We start from the raw sequence: 19,572 nt of genomic DNA on the forward strand, positions 1-19,572 counted from the left end.
TGGAGAATCCTTGGCGAGGTGTGCAAGGTACCCTATGGTGCTGGAGAACCTTGTAGACTAGAAATAAATTACCTTTGCCTTGAAATCTTACATCCTAGGGAACAGGAGAGCACTGGTCTTCATTGTGTATGTGACCCATATGTGGGATACAGGAGATCTCAACAACAGAGCTGGAGTAAAGGTCCTCTGATATAGGCATACCTTTACCTACATCTAGTAAATTGGTGTTCTTTTCATGAGCCTTTTACATAGCTCAATGAGCAGCTAAATGTTTGCTGGATTTTTCTTGCAGCCCATCATTGGCATCATTTTAGGCCGCATGACCCCTTTAAACACAAAGGAAGACATGTAACTGACCAATTATTATTTTTACGGCCGCAGATGTTACTCGTTCATCGACTTATTGCTGGGTCTTTTATGTGGGGCAATAATTTGCCTTTTTGTCCAATAATCTGTAAAAGGGTCTGAAGGTATAATAACCAATTTAACATGTTTCTATTTAATGGCCAACCACTTTCATGGAAATATGTGTATGTTATGGCATGAAACAGTAGTCTACATGCATGAATACTGTAATGCAAAGATCCGGTTACAAATCAAAAATTTTATTCTGCTATAGACAACAAGCACACTTGGCATTATACATGAGGTTACAATAAGAAGATATTTCAATTTTGTATATCACTTTATATAGTTTAGACTATGTATTAGGCCATTTCTATTGTATTGCTTTGGAAAAGTCTTTTTACTTTGCATACCTGCACAGTAATATTTTTCTCTTTTGTTTGCTTGATTGGGCAAATAAGCAGGTAAATGAATTCTGACCAATGAGTAAGGTCTAAATGTTGAGATGCCCATTGTTGAAGCTCCAGGGTCCCAATGCATAATTTGTAACAGGCCCCACCATCTACCATGTACCATTTATAATACTGGTGTCTTCTTATGCGACACCATGGCCAGGATTTATATGCATATTCTGCACCCCCTTTAGTTATGCCTTGTCTATAACCATAAATGCACCCCATTGTGTTATTATGAATTAAAAATAGTGGAGATAAAATAGATTTATCAGAAAAGCTCTGAAAATATCTTTGGTTGAAAAAAGAGGTTCTCATGAGAAATATAAGAAGTACAGTGAATAAAGTGAATTACTGGACTCAATACTTTTGAGGTCCTGCACAAGTCAAGTAGGTAGAGCAGTGTGAATGATCAGCATCTTTCTGCAAATAATCAGCACCGTGAGCCAAACAAGGGCGGCCAATTCACAGAGAAGTATTCTTACTTTTACCTACGTGACCAAATGACCGGAACAGGATCTGGAAAGAATTGATTCTGGTGACATATGAATGGTAGATTATTAAAGTTTTAGGCCACTGAAAGGTAAGAATGCTTTCAAAAATAGAAATTAATATATATATATATATATATATATATATATATATATATATATATCAGAAAAACGGTGGAAGACGGCACTCCAAAGTAGTTTTCAAAACAAGTGGTAGTTTATTCACCCATGCAAAACAGGTAATGCAAGTTTTCAAACATCACAGTGGTCTTTCTCAAGCATAGTGACAATCAAATAACCCTACATATATATATATATATATATATATATATGCCGTATATATATATATATATATATATATATATATATATATGGGGGTCAATCAATGACATCATAATTAGGGGGTGGAAACCAAAAATAAGGGGTGGATACATAGTGACATCATTTGTGTACATCTTAAAATATAAAATAAACATTCACATAATTCTCTGTGTATTATTCATATATGGTATCCATCAAATTGTGTAAAATGATGTGAAGAATGTGCATATAAAGTCTGATCTCTCTGTCTTCACTCATATCTGGTAAATCCCCAAAAATGTCAGTCCATGCTACTCACAGGAGGTTGAAACATCGCATTACCTGTATTGCATGGGTGAATAAACTACCACTTGTTTTGAAAACTACTTTGGAGTGCCGTCTTCCACCGTTTTTCCTGTTATGATTTGGGCCTTGGTTTAGCTTTGAGGACAGAGCACTCGCCGACTTAGAAAGTCATCAATGTGCATCATCCATTTCTTCTAATTTTTCTATATATCAATCCATCTATATATATATATATATATATATATATATATATATATGTTTAGATGTGTGAAATGTGGAATGCAAATATAAGTATACTGTAACTGTAGGTGCACAGTTTTACAATGCACCTTTATAATAGTTGAACGTTATTGCTGAGAACCACGTATAATAATATTCAATTCTCTTGGTAAGGGCTTTTTAATATGTTAAAGCCACAATGTAGAGGTATTAGTATTGCTAAGTGTTATTTCCACTCTATAAATGAGTGTTGGATAATCCAGCTTCTCAACATGTTGCAAAAAAGAGCATGCACATATGAAATAATAACATGTAAACTGCATGCATTATTATACAGAATGTCTTCAGAAGAAGAAAAGCAATGTTAATAATTCAGAAAAATGCAACCAGAATATGTACATAGTTTTTTTTTTTGTTTTAAAAATACCAAAATGAAATTAGTCTTAGCATATATTGCTAAATATATGACAACAAAGCATCAAACATTTCTGATGCTTCAGCCTAGACAAAAAAGACATAATGTATATTATATGACTGGTCTGGTTGCATATCTGACATTAAAGGGGTACTCTGGTGGAAAATTATTTATTTATTTATTTTCAAATCAACTGGTGCCAGAAAGTTAAACAGATTTGTAAATTACTTCTATTAAAAAATCTTAATCCTTCCACTACTTATTAGCTGCTGAATACTACAGAGGAAATTCTTTTCTTTTTGGAACACAGAGCTCTCTGCTGACATCACAAGCACAGTGCTCTCTGCTGACATCCCTGTCCCTTTTAGGAACTGCCCAGAGCAGCATATGTTTGTTATGGGAATTTTCTCCTACTCTGGACAGTCCTTAAAATGGACAGAGATGTCAGCAGAGAGCACTGTGCTCGTGATGTAAGCAGAGAACTCTGTGTTCCAAAAAGAAAAGAATCTCCTCTGTAGTATTCAGCAGCTAATAAGCATTGGAAGGATTAATATTTTTTTGTAGAAGTAATTTACAAATCTGTTTAACTTTCTGGCACCAGTTGATTAAAAAAAAAAGTTTTCCACCGGAGTACCCCTTTAATTCTCACATAAATGTAATAAAAACATAAAAAGCCATTACATGGACAACATAATGAGCATATATTGGTCACTTTAACTACAACAAAATATAGAGGTTTCTCATGCTATATATATTATTGTTTAATTTTGGGGTATTTATGCATGACCCAGATGTTTTCATTTACATATTATTTGTACTGTTCTAGTCTTCCATTATTTTGTTATAAATTAGTTTGAAGGGTATTCCCAGAATATAGGGTTGACTTGAGGATCCTCAAGCCACACTTAGAGAGGTCTGTCAGTTACTTATAGTTAGATTCACAAATAACCTATTCAACCTAGATTCTAAGCTCCAGAATCACCACTGTCATAAGGAGAGATGAGCATCTTGCCTCAGGCTGCAGACTGCAGAGTCTCCGAAGGGCAGCTGTGCACAGCCCTGCGTATATGTGTGTATGTGGGGACAGAACAATATACTGACACCACTACATACACATATGCATGCAGGAGCCTCCAGTCAACAGTCTGTTTGTTACAGTGGCTGAAGAACCTTTGGAGAGCATGTCGTGAGCACATCATGTGATCAAAAGTTCCTCAAATCACACCTACAGCAATACTCTGGACAGGAAGAGAAGAAGGTAGAAGGTAAATGAAGTGTTTGTATGTGTGGATTTGTATTTAAGAGTGTGTTTTCTGTGATGTATAATATGCTGAGTGTAATTCTTAGTATCTGCCATTGCCCTGTAAATAGACACTGTGAAGTATTACTTTTGTCTGCCTAACACTGCAAAGTATCACTTCTCTTGACCTGTATGCAGACACTGTACAGTACTGCTTCTCCTGTCCTCTATGCTGGGTGTAATTCTCAGTTTTATTCTATATATATATATATATATATATATATATATATATATACACACACACACACACTGCACAGTACTAAATTTGGTCAAGCTGTGTTCAGAAATGTCCAAACTATTAAAATTTAATGTTTATAATCCTGCACAATGAACAGAGCAAACGTAAAAAAAAAAAATACCAAAAGCAAAAGTATCTGGACTTTTACCACATTATATGTCAAATTTTTTTTTTTTTATAAAAATCGATTCAAAAGTTCCTTCAAAAATTAGCCCTCATATAGCCCATATACAAAAAAAAGTTTTAGGGGTCGGATTAAAATAATGTTTAACATATTTATTTTGACAAAAAAGTTTGACTGTTTTTGAAAGTAGTACAATAACACACAAGCATGTAAACATGGGTATTCTTTTGAACATATTGACTAACAGAATAAAGATTACATGTCATTTTGTACCGAACAGAACTATGTAAAAAAAACATAAAAAACAAAACAAAAGTTGTAAAACTGAATTTTTTGGTTTCACTTTTAAGGTAAAGTATAAAGTGTCTTTAAAGGGGTATTCCAGGAAAAAACTTTTTATATATATATCAACTGGCTCCAGAAAGTTATACAGATTTGTAAATTACTTCTATTAAAAAATCTTAATCCTTTCAGTACTTATGAGCTTCTGAAGTTAAGGTTGTTCTTTTCTGTCTAAATCCTCTCTGATGACACCTGTCTCGGGAAACGCCCAGTTTAGAAGAGGTTTGCTATGGGGATTTGCTTCTAAACTGAGCGTTTCCTGAGACAGGTGTCATCAGAGAGGATTTAGACAGAAAAGATCAACCTTAACTTCAGAAGCTACCGTATTTATCGGCTTATAACACGCACTTTTTAGGCTAAAATTTTTAGCCTAAAGTCTATGTGCGTGTTATACACCGATACACCCCTAGGAAAGGCAGGGGGAGAGAGGCCATCGCTGCCCGCTTCTCTCCCCCTGCCTTTCCTCGGGTCTAGAGCCCTGCTGCCGGCCCTTCTCTCCCCCTGGCTATCGGCGCCGCTGCCCGTTCTGTCCCCCTGACTATCGGTGCCGGCGCCCCATTGCCGGCGCCGATAGCTAGGGGGAGAGAAGCGGCGCCGACAGCCAGGGGGAGAGAAGGGGCAGCGGCACCCATTGCCGGCGCCACTGCCATGTTGCCTCCCCCCATCCCCGGTGGCATAATTACCTGTTGCCGGGGTCGGGTCCGCGCTGCTTCAGGCCTCTGGCGTGTGTCCCCTGCGTCGTTGCTATGCGCTGCACGGCCATGCAACGACGCAGGGGATGCACGCTGGAGGCCTGAAGCAGCGTGGACCCGACCCCGGCAACAGGTAATTATGCCACCGGGGATGGGGGTAGGCAACAGGGCAGCGGCGCCGGCAATGGGTGCCGCTGCCCCTTCTCTCCCCCTGGCTATCGGCGCCGGCAATGGGGCGCCGGCACCGATAGTCAGGGGGACAGAACGGGCAGCGGCGCCGATAGCCAGCGGGAGAGAAGGGCCGTCAGCAGGGCTCTAGACCCCAGGAAAGACAGGGGGAGAGAAGCGGGCAGCGAAGGCCTCTCTCCCCCTGCCTTTCCTGGGGGTGTATCGGGGTATACATGCGCACACACGCACCCTCATTTTACCATGGATATTTGGGTAAAAAACTTTTTTACCCAAATATCCTTAGTAAAATGAGGGTGCGTGTTATGGGCAGGTGCATGGTATACCCCGATAAATACGGTAATAAGTACTGAAAGGATTAAGATTTTTTAATATAAGTAAATTACAAATCTGTTTATCTTTCTGGAGCCAGTTGATATATATAAAAAAGTTTTTTCCTGGAATACCCCTTTAAGAAGTAGAATTGGTTCCGTAAAAGGCAAGCACTCACATGGCACCCTCGAAGGAAAAATAAAAGTATATGTGACTTAAAAGGTGAGGAGGAAAACACAAAAAAGCAAAAAAGAAAATTAGCTGTTTCCTCAAGGCCAAAAGAAGCTGTGTCCTTAAAGGGATAATATATTTTGGGATGATGGTTTGTACCCTGTTAGGGCGTGTGAGGGGTTTGTATTTTTATCCTTTTAAGGGTCTGTTCTGTGGTCAAAAAAACATAATTTTTTCAGTCAGTTTAATGCATCTGCTGGAAGCTTTCCCAGCATATACGTTACACTAATAGAAATATACAGAAAGCAGGTTTCCCGGCTCAATCCCTGGTCTGAATGCTGGGCGCGGAGTGGGTGTGGACCTCACCCGGAATAATCACAAAGAAAGAAAAGAACTCTAGCTCAGCTCAGGAAGATACGGCTTTATTCACATCAACAAGGCAACAGGTACAGGGAGGAAGTGACGCATTTCGGCCTTGTACGACTAAGGCCAGCACCTGGCCGAAACGCGTCACTTCCTCCCTGTACCTGTTGCCTCGTTGATGTGAATAAAGCCGTATCTTCCTGAGCTGAGCTGGAGTTCTTTTCTTTCTTTGTGACTAATAGAAATACCATGATGTAAAAGCCTTCTGTGAGAGCGTCAAGTGCAGGTGTGAAATTGGCCTAATGCTGACAATGGAAACATTAATAATACTTCAACCTGCTCACCTGTCCAAATAATCATTTAGACCCGCCCACAACAATGCGTCATTTTTTGATTTTATTCCAGGGCCACTTTAAGTTCCCAACCCACCCCTGGCTGTGTGTGCCTTATATTATTCAATGGGGGCAGTGGGATGCCATTTAAATTTTCACTTCAGGCAGCAGAAAAGCTAGAAATGCCCAGTTCTTCTTGCTGCCATAACCACTGAGAACAATAGCAAGCCATGCATTAACCCCTTAAGGACCAGGCCCATTTTGGCCTTAAGGACCAGGCCCATTTTGGCCTTAAGGACCAGACCAATTTTATTTTTGCATTTCCGTTTTTCCTCCTCGCCTTCTAAAAATCCTAACTCTTTTATATTTCCATCCACAGACCCATATGAGGGCTTGTTTTTTGCGTCACCAGTTGTACTTTGTAATTACATCACTTTTTTTAACCATAAAATGTATGGCGCAACCAAACAAATATTATTTATGTGGGAAAATTGAATAGAAAACCGCAATTTAGCAAATTTTGGAAGGCTTTGTTTTCACGCTGTACACTTTCTGGTAAAAATGACATGTTTCCTTTATTCTGTGGGTCAATACGATTAAAATGATACCCATGTTATATGCTTTTCTATAATTGTACCGCTTAAAAAAAATCTCAAACCATTTTAACAAAATTAGTATGTTTGAAATTGCCCTATTTTGACCACCTATAACTTTCTAATTTTTCCGTATATGGTGCAATATGAGGGCTCATATTTTGCGCCATGATCTGTAGTTTTTATCAGTATCCCTTTTGCTTAGGTTTTAATTTTTATACATTTTTTATAAACATTTTTGGGAATAAAATGTGACAAAAAAGCAGCAATTTTGGACTTTTAAAATTTTTTTTACATTTACGCCGTTCTACGTATGGGACAATTAACAACGCGCACGCGGCGATACCAAATATGTGTATTACATTTTTTTACACTTTTTGGGGGGGGGGGGTAAAATGGGAAAAAACGGACGTTTTACTTTTTTATTGGGGGAGGGAATTTTTCAAATTTTTTTACTTTTTTATCTTAAATTTTTTTACTTACACTTTTTATGCCCCCATAGGGGACTATTCATTGCAATCAGTTGATTGCTAATACTGTTCAGTGCTATGTATAGGACACAGCACTGCTCAGTATTATCAGTCATCTTCTGCTCTGGTCTGCTCTATCTCAGACCAGAGCAGAAGACCCCGGGAGACGGCCGGAGCCAGGTGAGGGGACTTCCGGCCGCCATGCTGGACGATCGGATTGCCGCGGCAGCGCTGCGGGTCATCCGATCATCCATTCAAAGTACCGCACTGCTGCAGATGCCCTGATCTGTACTGATCACGGCATCAGAGGGGTTAATGGTCGACATCCATGCGATTGCGGATGTCCGCCATTACCGACGGGTCCCTGGCTGCTGATAGCAACCGGGACCTGTCGCGCATGACGCGAGCACCGTTCCTGTGCTCGTGGTCATGGCTGAGCATAAATGTACATCATGGTGCATTAAGTACCACGCACCATGACGTACATTTACGTCCATTGTCATTCAGGGGTTAAATTATTTAAAAAATAATATAACAATATGAATGGTAAAGAATGGCTAAAACACCTGGTTCATACATGTTCATTTTAAGATAGTATTTTTTGTTTTGTTTTTTAAAGCCAATGAACAATGATTTTGCGAGTTAAAGTAAGCATAAACCTTGTGTTGTAACATTGCATAAGCTTTTTATTACTTAAATCTAGAAATCAATACTAACTAGAAAATGCTGACATTCAAGACATTTTCTAGTCAGATACGTTGAACTGTTAGCATACATATGGCCAAGGCATTATGTACATTAAACATGTTATCTTTGTTGTTTTTTATGCTCAGATTTTATATTATTTAGTTTTAACATGGTAAACGTTTTGGGCCAGAAGATAAAAACCTTAAAACATAATGCCTTGGAAATATATGAAGACAGACTGCACAGAAAAGAGCCTTAAAGATGTGTAACATAGTATTTTCCACAGAGCAATAAGGCACACAGTATAGACCCATCTGGACACAAACAGATGCTGCACTTCAGGTTAGGGGAATGCAAAAGCTATGGATAATTTACACTGCAATCTTTATTCCATTTCATGTGAGAAATAAAGATCACGTAAACATTGTAGAGCAATGTTGTACAGCTCTCCAATATAATTTGTGGGCATAGGCTTCTTCTTTTAAATCAGTCGCTGCTTTTTGCCTAGAGATTGTTGGGTAGAAAAAAATTATGTGAGATTCTTGCTTTGTATATTTTAAGAAGTTATGGTTTGATTTTTTGGTGTCTTACAGTAGGAATTCCATGATCTGCCATTTTGTTTTTCAGAAAACCCAACAATTTCTAGTTATTTTTCCTAGATATACATGAAAATCAGCATAGATAGATAAAAGAGTTTAGAAAACTTTACCTCTGTATGATATCCAAGGATACACTTTGGGGCCGCCTCTATTACTCTGTCTACCAAAGGCACGTGCAAAGAGTTCTGTGCATACAGCCTGTATGTAGGATTGCCACCTGCATCTTGGTCACTCATTACAATCTAGCCATACCGGGGCCTTTATACCAGGTCAAGAGTTCTTGGCCTTTAATAGCCTTTTCTTTAATACTTCTTGACTCAGCATAAAAACATGGTTGGCTGACCTGATGTGAGATACAAGGAACAGGTGGTCAACCTGTCTAAAATATCCAAGCAAGAATTATCAAGAGAAATAAAGAAAGTAGAGTGCTCCTAAAGCAGAGTTCCTTACAAGCAGGGTTTCTTGTAGTAAAGGGATTCTCCTTACTGTCATCTAAAAAGTCTTCTTCCTCATCCTCTTTCCTCAGTCTTCTCTTGGTTTCTTCATCATAGATAAGTCCAAGCAGATTGGCAGGACTTTCGCTCTCACTGTGACATATCTCATTAAGACGGGCACCTATCACCTGAAAGACCATAGGTGACATATGTCCAATAACTATAAAACCTGAATCTCTAATTGTACATTAGGCAACCAAAGTGAAATGATATGCTATCTCATACAATATGGCGGCACATACTCTACCTGCTTCAAGGTATTACTTTAACTTTCAATTGCATAAATGCTATGAAAACTACTGCTACTGCTATTTCACAAAGTGCCACTGGCCCTGTTGAACTATATACAGAGCATGTTGAAACTTACCAGAACTGGATATAAAATCAGCAACTAAAAACACCAACTTACATCTCCCCACTGGTAGAAAAGCTTGGCTGCATTCCATTGCAGCTTCTGGTTTCGTTTATTGCCCACAATAGGGGAACGACCTCTTGAAAGACCTTTTTTGGCAATGTTCACATGATGTCCTTTCATCCATTCTGGCCAATTTCCCCGATTACATCGGTGAACAAAACGGGCACATTCCAGGAAGAGGGCTGCCCTGGCCACCACTGGAGCTTCCTATGATAGGCAGAAAAACACATGGGAGATTATTAAAATGTTAAAAACAAGCACACATTGTAAGATGTAAAGATATATGTACAGATATATGTATGTACTTTTTGTACAGTTTTTGGCCAGCACCCTGCCGCACCCAATCAGCATAGCCCTATTTAATTATTAGTAGCCTGCAAAAGAGTCTGTTCCTAGCAGTCCAGTCCTCAGATTGGGAGCACATGTTGAGTAAACTTTATTATCACTTTGTTTCAATGTGGTGCTATGCAGCGGCCATTGTTGCTGTGATGTTGTGTCTGTGGGGTGGCACAGTCCAGAGCCAGGGGTGAGGTCAAGCAGTATTGGGGCTGCTCAGCCATTCGGCTGTTCTCTCTATGGGCAGTGGTGATTGTGGGCGCTCAGCGTTACACCATTTTCATTTAGGGAAGTTAGGGACCCGCTCTAGCCAGGTGGCCATGAGATGGCGAGCTGGCTTGCACGTTTTGATCAAAAAGTACACTGACAACCTGTTAGTTTTATAAATATTCTGAGAAGCACAGGGTTGATGTACAGTACATGGAGGTGCAACCTTGTCTGTTTTTCTACATTTATGTAACAGTTTTTATATTGTTTAATCATTTCTTCACCATGTCAACTTTCAAGTTAATCTGTCATTAATTTCATGCTGTCTGAACCCTGAGTTATTAGGGCAATCCCCAGTGGATTCTACCAGTCTCTCTGGCCTTGATTTATAGATTTCTCCCTATACTCAAAGAAAGATCTATCAATCAAGGCCAGGGAGAAACCACCCGGACCAGCCTAACGACTTGTGGTTCAGTCAGCATTAAAATAATAACAAGTTTCCTTTCAGTTCCTGTTCAGTGATCCATCATGGAAGCAGGATCTTCTAATTACAATTTTATTTGATAGTAAAGTTTTAAGGTATACCCTGAATGTCCCCTGTAGCTTCAGAGATAAATTCTCACCAAATGTAAAGCTGTTGCACTCAGTTTTAAAAAACCAAGTTAATATACTTGTATAGGAACCTTTTCACAAAATAAAGAACACATAAATATGAATATATTTACAAAGCTCTTAGCCAAGAATTATACAATAAATCATATCATAAACAATATATATTTTATTGAGAAATTAATCAAGACACAACCTAAATTACCTCAAGAGTGCCATAAAAAACATATGCACAATGAGACATATAAAATAATGAATGAAACAAGGAGGAGGGACATGAGAATGATGGAAATAATCATCTCTGTTACTGCACATAAGTAAGTAAATAAACCAAAATACAAATAGATGATATTAATAGGGCTGTCAATTAAGCACTATATAGCAACTGTTTATACCCCTAAAGTAAATAGATGACCAATTACCTGGAGTTTGCATGGCACCTACTACTCGGCAGTCCACACTCAACTAATGAAAGGGCACTCCGGTGGCAACGCGTCACCACCTGTCTGACAAGGGCTTACTAGTGCAGCAGCATCAGCAGAGCAACAAGGCACGATGCAGATGCTTTTTAAAGGGGTTATCCACCATAAGGTGATTTTAGTATTTACCTGCCAGACAGTAATGGACATGCTAAGAAGGATCTGCACTTGTTTTGGGGCTAAATGGCTATTTTGTGAGATTACCATAACAATGTGGCTAACCTTTTTGGTGAACTGGTATTTCCTGTTTGAGTTACCTTCTTTGCCTACAAATCCCATAATTCCAATTTCCTCCCTCCCACACATCAGCTACCCCACCCATTGAAAGATACATGAGCTGCATCCATTCAAAAGACCTGTGTTTTTTCAATCAGAGTGCCTTCAGCTGTTTCAAAAATACAATTAGTTGGAGAATAATCTCTCTCCCACCAAGCGATTGCTCCACCCATTGAAGCAGACAGGCTCCCTGTCATCAGCTGACTAGTGATATCAGGTCTTGGCCGCATTGCAACCTGGGAAAAATCTGAGACAACAGTAATTTTGTATGCTGGTAAAAATAAAGATTGGGGTGAAAATCACATAAGAATTGTGAGAAAACCGTCACCCACAGGTACAGACACTATATTATGAACTACACTAATTTTACAGCCCCTGTAGCATAGTCAAATAAAAAAAAAATCCTGAATAATTTCTTTATAAAATATTTATTGTTTATGATTTAAATGTTTGTACAATTCTAGGGCATGAGCTTTGTAGGTTTTAAACTATTTTTTAGCTACTAGAGAGTGCAATACATGTAAATCTCCACAGACTGAAGGCTCTCTGTATGTACACTTAGATGGGTAAAAATTTATGCAGATCGCTTTTATACAGGTTAAAAAAAAAAAAAAAAAAAAACATGTCTTGCCTCCTTGTAATGGTCCCTTAATGTTCTATCTTACCTGATGTTTGAAGAAGAGGCAAGGAAAGGTGAAGATATGAGATAATGGACAGAGATGAAATCACAGGACACAGAAACAAATCACAAATGGAGAAGAATGAACCAGACGGCAGAAAGCTGAAAATAACCACAAATGGCCACAGTCAATGATGACGACAGACTGTGAAATATCTATTGCAAAAATGCAGGGGGGATAAGACCTAATATCCAATGAAAGTTAAGAAGACAGAAACAGAGAGACATTTTACATATATTCTATTCTATGGTCCCAACTACTTGCACGTTATGCCATAGGATAGTAAGGAAGGCAACCATATATTCTCCCCACCCCGTAGTTTCACTTTGTGGCTTTGCAATTTTGGTTTATTTAGAATGATGTATGGTGTCCATTTTACTAGATTTCTTAGCTTAAATAGAATCTGACACCCTAAACCCATACTGGGTTAAAGTGTGGGTGAACCGCTTTTCTAAAAGGGGTCACTAACTTAAATCCGTTGAGTATTTTCTGAGTTATGGCACTGGAATCTTCCTGTAGCATTGTGCTTCAGCACACAATGGATGCAGAGAGCTCTGCTCTCTGTGCCTTCACCTGTGACATTTATTGGCATATTAATGATGAGGGCAGGCAGACAGAGAATATGGAGGAGGCAGTGGAGCTGTGGGAGCCTGCTCCCTGCCTCCATTGTGCGATGGAGCGCAATGCAGCAGGAAGATTACAGTGTCATAACTCAGAAAATGCATTATATCGTACAGATTTGAGGAATTAGAAGAATTACATACATTGAAAAGCAAAAGGTAAATCTTGTGCAAGGTTCATTTAGAAAAGAATGACTGCTAGGTTGATACATGTCATTCAATCCCTAATCTGTAAGGAAAGGTTTGGAAGCTTGGCTTCTCACTTACCAAATCTAAAGCTGCAGCTAAAATGGAGGCATCGGGTATCGTTCCAGGTTCACAGCAGTTCAGCAGGAACTGAAAGCGCTTCATCCCTTGCCTTATTGCTCCCAAGTTGACTACATTTTTGCTTTTCCCAGATTCATTATTGGCAGCACCATGGTCATCAAAGCTTTGACATCCTGAAGAAGGCAAAGGTAGGAGGAAAGAGGGGGAAGAGCACAAGATCTCACAAATAAATGGGCCATTCGAGAACCCCATTATATTGGATTTCCCCAGCGCTTTAATCTAATGTGTGGTTTGAAGCTAAGCAAACATGGTGGTATCACCCACAACACCCAGCATATCATGTGGACATGTACAGACAATGATCTTTCAAGGTATTCCACACACTTCTGCAGTAGACTAGTGTTTTTTTTTGCATATTAATGAAAACATGGAAGTAAAATTAGAGAGTTATAATAAGTTAAGTCCATCTCTTCTCAGTCATATTACATATTACAATTCAGTCATAAGAGAAGACAATCAGCATAATTTCTTGTATATACAGATCAGGGTGTGGAATATCTTAAGTCAATTAATACATTATTCTAATATTAGTTTGACTCAAAATGAAGCACAATAATATTAAACTCCTATTCTCTGATGTACATTCACTAACGAAGAAACTGCTGGTTTAAGTAATCTGCTCATCAACATGACTTTTTTAGAATATTTATCTTCAATTTGCTAATAGAACATATCTTTATAGAAAATCAGCAGATGGAAGCTTACTGCAATGAAATATGTCAGGCTAAATTGTTTTTAAAATGTCATATATTTGAGTGTTACTAACTACTACCATCATTTTCGGTTTTAGTCTATATGATATATTTTAAAGGAGTACTCCGGGATAATCTTAAGGATAGGGGATAAGTTTCAGATTGCATGGGGTCTGACCTCTGGGGCCCCCCACGATCTCCCGTACGGGGCCCCGGCAGTCAGCGGCCAGGGATCGTGTCTGACCAATACATACATCTCCTCAATAGATCTCTATGGGAGAGCCGGAGCACTGCATTCAGCAGTCTCTGCCTCTGCCATAGAAATGTATTGAGGGGGTGTGTTGGCCGCCACTTCATGCGGTAGTCGAAACGCGCTATTTCAGCAAAGAGTCAAGGGTCTCGTATGGGAGATCATGGGGGGCCCCAGTGGTCGGACGCCCTGCGATCTAATACTTATCCCCTATCCTTAGGATAGGGAATAGGTTTTATATCCTGGAGTTATCCTTTAATACAATCTACAAAATTATTGCTTTTCTAAATAGGGAAAGTAGAACATATTGATTTATTTACTGATTCATGTTATGACTTAAAAAAACAGCCCTTGTATATTAAAATGATTGAGTACAATAATCCTATTTTATTAGAAGGAGCTTAAAATTGCTTATTAGAGTGCTACAGGGTGTCCCTATTGTCCCAGTAGTAAAAGCAACCCAGCAGCAGGTTTTAATTTGTCCTACAGTACCACCATAGGTAAAATTATGTTTTACATGGTGTCTATTGGAATCAATGGTTTATCAACGTAATGCACTGCCCTGCTGGGTCCTCCAGAGAGAGTAAGGCACTCTTTGAAGCTGTTCTCTGCTGCTGCTAATGGATACGGGTCCCAAATTATAAATTCCATAATAGGATACTTGAAAATGTTTTTTTTTAATTAGATGGCCTCTTTCAAGTTCGATGCACTAGCAGTACATAAAGGCAAAGCTTAAAGGAATTATATGTTGAATTTTAAATGTTAATATCGACTATATAGCTAAGGTGTTGCTTACCGACTGAAGGAAAATGTATTTATGTAGATAAATATATTTAAGTAGATTATTCTATACTACTGAGTCGAAGGATATTGACCATTTCAGTTTAAAATGTAAACCCTCAAACCTTAATGAGTACAGTAGCTCAAGCCTACAAACCCCATTACTAGTAAATTTATACTTAACTTACATTATGTACACTCTGAACATATACAAATGTTCCTCCATTTACCCTAATATGGACATAGTTAAAGCAGAACTGTCAATAGCAAAACAGGGGTGTTAGCCTTAACTAGCCATGGGCTTATTTACACCCCTGCTTTCCAGATGAGCTTTAATGTAAATAAAAGAAGGGTCTTACAACCCTGTTATATAAATTTTAGATGCCTAAATGTTCCTTTCTTGCCTATGACTATATACTCACATTCTAGAGCTAATTTACAATGTGCATATAACCCAGTAATACTAGAAAAGGACAGTATAAATGGAGTTATCATATATATTTTATCACATAAGCTACAACTCGGCTTAAAACTGCATTGAAATCAGCTGGTTCATCTTGATAAGGTTTAGTATGACTTTTTATCTCTTTTGCGCAAACACCATAGGCATGATATAAAAACAACTAATAGAACAAATGTCCAGCAGATTACAACACTTCACAAAGCACAGCACCACAAGAGCAGAGAGACAGAGATGGAATGCAGCCAAAGGCATTGTCCTGAGGTCAGCTCCATCACAACCGTCATCTGCCGAGCTCCCAGTGTCAACTACTGCTAACCGAGAATCCGTATTGCTTATGACGCAGAACACGTCACTGGCAATGTACCCAGAGCTACAATCTTTGGCTGTTGATAGTTTATCTTGGTGTGTTACATAATTAAACAGGGTACACAGCAGAATGCTGAGCTCTCTATATTTTTCCACGTTATTGGCTTATATCAATTAATCTATTATAACCCAACACCACTAGTTGGTATTGAAAACATTCCTCAAACAGTGATATAGGCTTTAGTGAGCCATTTAACCCATACAGTTCAATTAAACCTTAATAGTGCTGATGCAGAAAGGACAGTGTCTTATTTGGAAATGGTTATGCAAATGCTAAACATGCAAACACAGAAGAAAATAGATAATTGAAACAAGGTATCTGGGTGGGATTTTCATCTCATTCAATGTCTGGAAGTATTAACAAAAATTTACTTCTAGAAAAGATAAAACTAAAAAGAATAGTATGGATTGTGAGTCCGTAACACATGGAATTGGTTTAATAATGTCTTTTTGGGAATGTGGACTCCAGAATTTTGAGAAAAAAAGGTGCAGCTGGTACAAAGGAAGCATGCTGTGAGATGGCAAGGGGTTGTGGAATGGATGTTCACAATGACATATTTACATGCTTTTCAGTAAAATCCAATTATGATTTTTATGGTTATTCACTTGCTGATCCATAGTGGAGGCAGTCATTTTGTATAAATATGTATACAGACAAAAGTATGAGTGGGTCTATGCCCCAAATACCAAGCTGTGTAGGCCTAAACCTTGACTGCTCCCCTGACAGCTGTGAATGTTACTTGGGTAAAGCTGTTGGTAAACTCAGCACCATTTCTACCTCATGTGAATTTACCCTTAACCCCTTAAGGACCAAACCCACTTTGACCTTAAAGGGGTACTCCAGCCCTAAGACATCTTATCCCCTATCCAAAGGATAGGGCATAAGATATCTGATTGCGGGGGTCCCGCCGCTGGGGACCACCCCCCCGCAATCCTTCATGCAGCACCCTGTTATCATCAGCCTCTGGAGTGAACATCACTCCAGGTCTGATGGATCACGATCATGAGGCCGGAGTATCGTGACATCACGACTCCGCCTCCCGTGTGATATCAGGCTCCGCCTCCTCAATGCAAGCCTATAGGCGGGGCGTGACATCATGATACTTCATCAGACCCGGAGCGATATTCGCTCTGGAGACTGACGTCCCCTTTGGATAGGGGATAAGATGTCTTAGGGCTGGAGTACCCCTTTAACCCCTTAAGGACACAGCTAATTTTCACCTTAAGGACGTAGTCCTTTTTTGGAAATCTGACCACTGTCACTTTAAGTATTAATAACTCTGGGATGATTTTAACTGTCATTCTGATTCCGAGATTGTTTTTTTCGTGACATATTCTACTTTAACAAAGTGGTAAATTATTGTCGTTACTTGCATCCTTTCTTGGTGAAAAATCCCAAAATTTCATGAAAATTTAGCATTTTTCTAACTTTGAAACTCTCTGCTTGTAAGGAAAATGGATATTCCAAATAAATTATGTATTGATTCACATATACAATATGTCTACTTTGTTTTGAAATCATAAAGTTGACATGTTTTTACTTTTTGAAGACATTAGAGGGCTTCAGAGTATAGCAGCAATTTTCAAAATTTTCTAACCTTAATTTTTCAGGGACCAGTTAAGTTTGAAGTGGATTTGAGGGTCTGTTCTTGTAGCCCCATTTTTTTTTTTCATTTTTAAAAGTGGTATAAGGAGAAAAAGCCCCCCAAAATTTGTAGCCCAATTTCTCTTGAGTATGGAAATACCGCATATGTTGCTCTGCAGGCTCACAACATGGCTCAAGAGGGAAAGAGTAACTGTGGGATTTTTTAAAACGAAAACCACATGGCATACTATTTTGGAAACTACACCTCTCAAGGAATGTAACAAGGGGTACAGTGAGCCTTAACACCTCACAGGTGTTTGACGACTTTGCATTGAAGTTGTCTATATTGTGGTGTACGTTGAAGAGAGGGGCCCCTACAGAAAAGGTCAACACAGGCCCCCTATTATGGTGTCCGGTTTTGCCCCCCTGGACAAAAAGGTGTTTATTTCCCTTTTGATTTTTATCAACAACTGGGGATGGGATTTTCTCTCCAAGGGCCTCATAGCAGCCACATGGCAGGTGCGCCCTTGGGGCTACGCAATTGCATATGTGTGAGTAGGTATGAGCGTGCATCCATGTCTATTGCTTTCCTGACAAAAGCGGTATATAGACGTACTTATAGGCAAATTTCCCATAACTTTATAAACCAGGTGACAAAATGACCACCTACACCATATGGAAGTAAAAAGGAATTGTTCTCAAACAAAGCAGTTAGGTTTTCTTTAACTCTTATTGCTATATGAAGAATTAGAAGAGAAAAAAAAAGAAAATAAAAAGGAGAGACGAATGGAATGGATAAGTCACTGTTGAATTAGATAGGAATAATATGAAAAAATAGGAATTGTTATGGGTTATGTTTTGCTAAGTAAGGAGGTTGCAGTGAACTGTTCATGAATCCATTGCAAGTCACCTCAGCAGCAAAAGGGTTAAAAATCAATGAAAGAAGGTAAAAGAATTGCAAAGGAACAGAAAAAGAGAACCCTGATATCTAACCATCTTTTTCTTCTGTGTGATGAAGCCTGGATGTATTCCTTCTGCTTGAGCGCCATTTACCAAGACGCTTGAAAAAATTCTCTTCTTCATCTCTGCCGCCATCCATCCCTGATCCTGGGCCGGCTTCTGACAACTTTACAGCACTCGTAAATTTCACCTTCATCAATGAGAAATATGAGAATTTCTGTGTGATCATGTGAACACAGAAATAACAGTTAAAGTACTTAAAGTTTATATGTGTTCTACACATGTGTATACAGTATACGAACATGTAAACACAGACAAAATACAACATAAACATAAGTCCCATTATACTTTATAGATAATATTGCCTATTATTACTTTGCTGCTAACAGTCCCTTCAAGGACAAAGCTCCACGTGCAATAAGTAAAACATAACAATGACACAATTACAAATTCTAGTCTAAGACATTACATTATATAGTTTATTACATTCATTTTGTACATTTCTACAAATTATTTAAAAAAAAGTTTATATGTCATATAGGCTGGTATGTTGTACTAGCTATTTATTTATATGAAGCTATTTACCTTTTTATCTGTCTCCCCCATCTCCTGTGCTGGCAAGCTCTTCCTAAAGCCAGCGGCATTCTATGCAAATGAGAAGGAGGAGACAGGTTCAGAAGGCACTCTAGTAATTAAATCAATAAAGACCAATCATGCCAGCCCCCTCCCCCGACCCCAAAAACTTCAATATTTATTTTTCAACATCTTACATGATAAAGTTCTTTGTAATATAAATATAGAGATTATAGATGCAATGCTACATTGGTATTTTGTGTGGATGGATCAATAAAAGTGTCTTCTCTATGTTGAATAGCTTGTGAAACCAAACATGGTACCACATTTTTGGACATAAAATATAAACATGTTTCCAATTGTGACTGGACTTTGCTTGTGTATTATTCTTGAGGTTTATGCTATTGGGCACCCTTAAAGGGGTACTCCAGTATAAAACAATATTTTTTAATCAACTGGTGTCAGAAAGTTAAACAGATTTGTAAACGACTTCTATTTAAAAATCTTAATCCTTCCAGTACTT

At 38.6% G+C, this 19,572-nt stretch overlaps 1 protein-coding gene across 30 annotated transcripts in view; it reads right to left on the minus strand.

The window, feature by feature from the left end:
* The window catches only part of UNC80 (unc-80 homolog, NALCN channel complex subunit), a 206,662-nt gene that overhangs the window by 108,789 nt on the left and 78,301 nt on the right, over positions 1 to 19,572 (minus strand). For 13 of the 30 annotated variants that reach the window (XM_056535244.1, XM_056535236.1, XM_056535250.1 and 10 more), the window contains 5 exons: positions 19,062 to 19,121; positions 18,510 to 18,693; positions 13,321 to 13,493; positions 9,841 to 10,053; positions 9,388 to 9,559 (listed from right to left, as the gene is read on the minus strand). In XM_056535244.1, the coding sequence (XP_056391219.1) occupies positions 9,388 to 9,559; positions 9,841 to 10,053; positions 13,321 to 13,493; positions 18,510 to 18,693; positions 19,062 to 19,121 (802 nt within the window). The remainder of the gene's footprint in view (positions 1 to 9,387; positions 9,560 to 9,840; positions 10,054 to 13,320; positions 13,494 to 18,509; positions 18,694 to 19,061; positions 19,122 to 19,572) is intronic. The other 17 variants (XM_056535267.1, XM_056535266.1, XM_056535264.1 and 14 more) reach the window with 10 other exon arrangements.

This window comes from Hyla sarda, chromosome 8, assembly GCF_029499605.1.
Source record: "Hyla sarda isolate aHylSar1 chromosome 8, aHylSar1.hap1, whole genome shotgun sequence".
In the NCBI taxonomy this organism is placed as follows: Eukaryota; Metazoa; Chordata; class Amphibia; order Anura; family Hylidae; genus Hyla; species Hyla sarda.